We start from the raw sequence: 6,989 nt of genomic DNA on the forward strand, positions 1-6,989 counted from the left end.
GTTGTGCCCTCAGAAGAATATGTCCCTTGTCATGGCAGTCCTCATGGGGTCATTATCCAGGAGGGGTTGCTTTCCCATGGATTATTGATAACTTGTCTAGATGGACTTCTGAGCATCCCTGTCCATCCCTCAGGGACTGTAACTTAGCTAACATTGCTGCTTTTTCCTCTTCTCTCCCTCTGTCTTGGTGGTGTCAGTGCAGCAGCTGCTAGAAGATGGTGCAGATCCCTGTGCAGCTGATGACAAGGGCCGCACAGCTCTCCATTTTGCCTCCTGCAATGGCAATGACCAGATTGGTGAGTTGTGGGGAGGGAGGAGGAGGGAGCAGGGCCATGCAAGTAGCGTCTCTCTACAGCTGCTGTCTCCACAGTCTTGGGATACCCAGTTGTACTGGATATAAAAAAGATGTAGCATCACAGTGCCTGGCCATTCTCTCTCCCTTAGCCTATGGAACTGGTTCTGCCAGCCCAGGGAACGGGTATACCTGGGGAAAGAATATGATTGACTCTAAGGATGAAGGGAAGTCTCCAACTGGGAGACTGCTCCCGGAGACAGGGCTCACGAATTGGAGATATTCAGGGAACATTTCCTCAGTGCTGGCTGCAGCAGCAAGAATGCTTCTTCTAGGAATCTTTCTTCTTTTTGTCATGGTATTGCTGCCAAATAGTGAACTATAGTGAACTATGTGTATGTACTGGGGTAATCACCACTAGATCATGACAGAGAATATTTTCAGCACCCCAGAACCCTCCAGCATTCCCTTGCAGTCCTTACCTCCATCTGGACCTTGTCCACCATGGACTAGTTTTTCCTGGTTTTGAATTTCACATAAATGGAAGCATATATGATGTACTCCTTTATGCATACTCCTTCACTCAACATTATAGCCATGAGGTTCATCCATGAATGTTGTATGTATCATTCTGGGGGATTGGTTCCAGGACCCCACTTGAATATTGAACTCCATGGATATACTGAAGTTCCTTAAAGTCAGCCTTCCACATCTGTGAATTCCATGTGCAGGGTTGGACTGAATCTGCAGATGTGGAAACCGCACATGAGTGGAGGAGGATAGATTGTAGCTTGTTCTTTCTTCTGCTCATTAGTATTTCGTGGTGATATATCCCAATTTACCCATTTTAGGACATTTGTGTTATTTATAGGTTTTTTGTTTTTTTTTTTTTTTTGAGACAGTCTTACTATGTCACCCTCAGTAGAGTACTGTGGCAATTCACAGCAACCTCCAACTCTTGGGCTCAAGCGATTCTCTTGCCCCAGCCTCCCAAGTAGCTAAGACTACAGGTGCCCACCACAACACCCAGCTATTTTTTTGTTGCAGTTGTCATTGTTGTTTAGCAGGCCCAGGCCAGGTTTGAGCCTGCTAGCCCCGGTGTATGTGGCTGGCGCCCTAACCATTGAGCTACAGGTGCCGAGCCTATTTACAAGTTTTAGTTATGAATGAAGCTGCTGTGAATATTGTTATATGTGGGATTTCATGACTATAAGCAGTCATCTATGTGGAGTGTAAACCTAGGAATGGATTTTTGGGTCCCTAGGGTACACATATATTTAACTTTGGTGGATACTACCAAACCACTTCCCACACTCCTATGAGCAATGTAACAGAGTTCTACATTTTTCCATATCCTTGCCAACGCTTGATATTGTCTCTTTTTAATTTTAGCAATTCTGGTGTAGTGATATCTCACTGTGGTTTAATTTGCATTTATCTGATGGCCAGTGAAGTTGAGCACCTCTTCATGTACGTGTATTTACTGGCCACTTTTGTTTTGTTTAGTTTTTTGAGACAGGGACTCGCTCTATTGCCTGGACTAGAAAGCAATGGCATCATCATAGCTCGCTGCAACCTCAAACTCCTGGGATCAAGTAATCCTCCTGTTTCAGCTTCCCAAGTGGCTAGGACTACAGGTGCATGCCACCATGCCTGGCTAATTTTTCTATTTTTTTTTTTTTTTTTTTTTTTAGATGGGGTCTTGCTATGTTGTTTAGGCTGATCTTGAACTCCTGACCTCAGAGAGCCTCAGGCTGTCCCCCTGGGTAGAGTGCAATGGCATCACAGCTCACAGCAACCTCCAACTCCTGGGCTCAAGTGAGTCTCCTGCCTCAGCCTCCCAAGTAGCTGGGACCACAGGCGCCTGCTACAACGCCTAGCTATTTTTTGGTTGCAGCCATCATTGTTGTTTGGTGGGCCCAGGCTGGATTCGAACCCACCACCTTAGGTGTATGTGGCTGGCGCCTTAGCCACTTGAGCCACAGGCGCCAAGCCTGAACCCAGGAGTTTGAAGTTGCTGTGAGCTGGGCTGATACCATGGCACTCTAGCCTGGGGCAACAGAGTGAGATTCTGTCTCAAAAAACAAAACAAAACAAAACAAAACAAAACACCTTAACATCCGAGTCCCATCACACATGTATAAGGCCAGGGTACCCTGCCAGCTTTCTCAACTCCTTGCCCTCAGTGTCCTGCACATGAACCTTTCCCAGAGAGTGAATGAGTAAATGAATGAACAAGTGTATGGAAGGCAAGTCTGCTCAGAATATTTTTCAATGTCCATTCCACTGTGTTAATTGAGGACATTGCCTTTGCAGAGAAAGATTTTGAGAATGGCCTCCAGAACATATACAGCCTTTATGAACAAGTGAGCTACAACTATTTCATCACATTGGGCCTTAATCTCCTCCTCAAAGGCTTCTCTTTCTGCCAAGTTTGGCTCAATAAACACAAGGAATATAGGGTGCATTAAATGTCTGGTTTCCCCTCTCCAGCCCCCTCCACCCTCACCTGGGTCATGTCTCACCCATTCTAGTGCCCTCTCTGGAATTGGGTTCCCTGGCTAGAGACTGAATTCCTTGTTCCCCCTTGGGCCCTAGAGGAGGGGGAATGGAGGCTGACTGTTCACTCTCTCCAGCTACCTTGCTTTGTCCTGTACCATAATAAAGAGAATTAGTTCTCCTAAAAAGAAAAAAAAAATAGCCAAGCATTGTGGTGGGCTCCTGTAGTCCCAATTACTTGGGACTTGAGGTATGACGCCACAGCACTCTACTAAGGGTGACAAAATGAGACTCTGTCTCAAGAAATAATAATAATAAAATAAAAATAAAAATAGAGAAACTAGCCATTATTATGGTAGACACCATAATCAGCTACTTGGAAGGCTGAGGCAAGAGGATTGCTCAAGCCCAAGAGTTTGAGGTTGCTGTGAGCTATGATGCCACAGTACTCTACCCACGGTTAAAGAGTGAGACTCTGTCTCAAAAAGAAAAAAAAATTAGAAATTAAAAAAAAATCACAAGTGGGGTGGTGCCTGTGGCTCACTGTGTAGGGTGCCGGCCCCATATACCAAGGGTGGCGGGTTCAAACCTGGCCCCGGCCAAACTGCAACAAAAAAATAGCTGGGCATTATGTCAAGTGCCTGTAGTCCCAGCTACTTGGGAGGCTGAGGCAAGAGAAGAGCCTAAGCCCAGGAGTTGGAGGTTGCTGTGAGCTGTGACGCCACGGCACTCTACCCAGGGCGATAAAGTGAGACCCTGTTTCTGCAAAAAAAAAAAAAAAAAAGACAAGTGAATGGAACAGTATAGGTGACCATGTTTGCATTCTGTGTTTTACACTTTGCATGGGCCTTGGTAGCTTGGTTATGGGTACAAGGTCAAGGTGATGGAAGCCTCCAACAGTTTCTCTTGGGTTTTCCTATTTCCAGTACAGCTGCTTCTAGACCATGGGGCTGATCCTAACCAACGAGACGGGCTAGGAAATACACCACTGCACCTGGGTAAGTGCCTCAGAAGTCACCAAGGCAGACTTTTCTACAGTGAAAGCAGCCTCCTTAGATGGAGAACTTGGAGTCCTACCGGCTCCTAGCAATATCTCCCAGTGCCCAAGGAGATCTTGAGCTCCCCCCAACCTGTGTTCCATGGACTTTACAGTTACTGAGCATTTGGCTGTGCTCTTGGCAGAACTGATTTAGCAACCAAGGCTGGCTCAGCGGCACTTCTGCTGGGGAGGTGTGATGTGAGACCTTTGGCTGGTTCTAGCTCTGTACTGACTCACACCATGGCTTGTACAGGGGCAGGCCCTGTCTCCAGGCTGAACAGGGAAGGAGTTGGATTTGATTGCTGACTCCTACCTAGGTGCTGCCTTGGTGATACCTTTTTAGGAGGCATAATTTGGCACAGGCATACTCAGAGACACAGCCCTGCCCCTTGCAATGGCCACATAGGCCAGGCCCAGTGGCCCTGGATTCTTATGTCTTTGTTCTTTTTTCTCAGCTGCCTGCACCAACCATGTCCCTGTCATTACTACACTGCTACGAGGAGGTATGTAATCCCTTCCCTTTCCCCTTCTCTCTCCTCTCTCTCACCCTCACCCCCAGCATGCTCACCTCTGCCTGTACCTGCAGGGGCCCGTGTAGATGCCCTGGACCGAGCTGGCCGCACACCCCTACACCTGGCCAAGTCAAAGTTGAACATCCTTCAGGAAGGCCACTCCCAGTGCCTAGAAGTTGTACAGCTGGAAGTGAAGCAGGTAAGAACCCTCCTATGCTGAGCCCACAGCACCAATTCTGTCCTGACCACAGACATACCTGCCTTTAGCCCAGGACTCCTGGGTTATTTCACACTGACCCTACTGGGCACCTGTTCCAGTGGCCTCCCCGCCCCCACACCATTTTTAAGAGATTATGTCTTAGTCTTACTGATGCTGGAGTGTGACAGTGTGACCATAGCTCACTGCAGCCCCAAATTCTTGGGCTCAATTGATCCTCCCACTTCAGCCTCCTGAGTAGCTGGGACTACAAGTGCCCACCACCATTTCTAGCTAATTAGAAAAATTTTTTTGGAGAGATGGAGTCTCACTGTGTTATCCAGGCTGTTCTTGAACCCTCAGACTCCCAGAGTGCTGGGATTACAGGCAGAAGCACCCACACCTGACCCAGTGTGCCTTGGCAGCAGTAGCAGGCCTCTGCTTTCTGGCTGGCTCAGCTAATCATCTCATTCCAGATCATCCACATGCTGAGGGAGTACCTGGAGCGCCTAGGGCAGCACAAACAGAAAGAACGGCTGGATGACCTCTGTACCCGCCTTCAGATGACAAGCACCAAAGAGCAGGTAAGCCTCAGTCATGGGTCAGACCCAGGGCCTGGAAGGAGCCACAGGGCCAGTCCATCTCTGCTCTGATGCCACCAGACACTCATATCGGAAAGAGGTTGGGACTGTAGGGTTGCAGCCCACTGTGGCCCTCAGTACCTCTGTCCACTTCCTTCGTATGGCTAGTGGCTAGTGTATGCTAATGGCTCTCCTCTTGGGACAGCCCCCCAAGTCCACCTGGTGTCAAGGATTAACCCTTGGTCAGCTATGCCATAGAGAGAAGTCACCATGGGCTCTGGGAGGAGAGACATAACTGCATTCTGTGCCTGTAGTATTGGGGAGGAGACCTGGGGGCTCCTACACCCGGTAATAGAGCCTTGGTTTCATTCTATAGGTGGATGAAGTGACTGATCTCCTGGCCAGCTTCACCTCCCTCAGTTTGCAGATGCAGAACATGGAGAAGAGGTAGCAAGAAAGGCTCCCTGCCTTCTTGTTCTGCCTCTGCCCTCCTGCTTCCACTGCTCTCTCATTATAAAGAAAAAGCCCAACGTCTGGGACTTTGGAGCTATACTTATACTTGTTTGGTGAGGACCTTGCCATCATCCTCAGATGCTGTGGGGCAAAGACATTCTCTCCACAACCTCAGAGCCACTGCCAACCACAATCTCCATCACCTCTGGCGTGGGACGCCAGCCCCCAGCTTCTTCCTCCATTCCCACAGCACTAGGCCAGCTTCTGCTGCCACAGTTGAGCTCTGGCCAATTTGCACTGTCCTAGCAGCCTCACCTACCCCATGGCCTCCATGGCACCCTCACTAGGACCCAGACCCTTCTCTGTATTCTCCTTGGTCCTGGGCTTGTTACAGCCAACAGGATGGGCTAAGGCAAGCACCCTCTGGCCAAGGGAACTGCCATGGGGGCCTCGTCGCTGGCCCTGTACCTGTCACCAGCACTTAGATGTAGACTTCTCACCTCTAGACTTTCAAGGAGACCCTGCAGTGAGTTTCTCTGGTTGGAAAGGGAGGGTTGGTAAAGCCTAGACCTTAAAACACAAGGTCAGGAAGGAAGGAACGACCCCTAAGGAAAAAATCCCAACCCTTTTTCTCTCAGTCATTGAAACACTAGGAGGGTGTAATAGGTTTGCAGCCTAGTTGTAGTAGGCTGTTGGTGTTCCCCCACCCCAAGATATCTATGTCCCAATCCTAGGAACCTGTGATCATTACTTTAGAGGGCAAGAGGGGCTTTGCAGATGTTAATTACATTAAGGATCTTTAGCCAGGGACATGATCCTGGATTATCCAGGTGGGCCTGATTTAATCCCAGGGATTCTTTTAAGAGCAAAGCAGGATCTGAGAGGAGGTAGGAGATACAGTGATGGTAGCAAGAAGATAGAGTAATTCCAGGAGGGGTCACAAATCAAGGAATGCAGGCTGCCTCCAGAAGCAAAGAAATGGGTTTTCCCCTCAGAACTTCAAAAAGGTGCCAGCCCTCAATGAGACTGATTTTGGAATTCAGGCCTCCAGAACTGTAAGGGAATAAATTTGTGTTGTCTTAAGCCCCTAAGTTTGTGGTATTTGTAGCAGCAAAAATGGGAAACTAATGTGGTAGTGATTTAGTCCAGTCTGCCCTGCAGGAGCAGACATCTCTGTTGTGGGCCACGGACTCACCAAAAGGGACACCCCGACAGCAGGGGGCTGCCGCAAGAGGAAACTCAAGGGAAGGCACTACTAGGCTTTGACTACAGATTTTCTCCAGGTGATTAGTCCATGTCTGGTCTGGCTCTGTCCCACTTTCCTTCTCACCAAATTGGAGTCCCTGGCTGTTTTTTAGAGGAAGAGAGTTTGTCCCCACATTCAAGCTTAATATGGTTCAGATCTGCATCCAACTCA

General features: G+C 48.6%; 1 protein-coding gene across 1 annotated transcript in view; it reads left to right on the forward strand.

The window, feature by feature from the left end:
* ANKRD54 (ankyrin repeat domain 54) overlaps positions 1-6,658 on the forward strand; it is an 18,021-nt gene extending 11,363 nt beyond the window's left edge. Inside the window, exons 3-8 of the mRNA XM_003783222.3 lie at positions 198-296; positions 3,718-3,789; positions 4,286-4,333; positions 4,417-4,541; positions 5,015-5,122; positions 5,496-6,658. Of these exons, the coding sequence (XP_003783270.1) occupies positions 198-296; positions 3,718-3,789; positions 4,286-4,333; positions 4,417-4,541; positions 5,015-5,122; positions 5,496-5,570 (527 nt within the window). The 3' untranslated portion in view covers positions 5,571-6,658. The remainder of the gene's footprint in view (positions 1-197; positions 297-3,717; positions 3,790-4,285; positions 4,334-4,416; positions 4,542-5,014; positions 5,123-5,495) is intronic.
* Positions 6,659-6,989: the final 331 nt, after the last annotated feature.

Source organism: Otolemur garnettii, unplaced genomic scaffold, assembly GCF_000181295.1.
Source record: "Otolemur garnettii isolate 467f Iridium unplaced genomic scaffold, OtoGar3 scaffold00007, whole genome shotgun sequence".
NCBI lineage: Eukaryota > Metazoa > Chordata > Mammalia > Primates > Galagidae > Otolemur > Otolemur garnettii.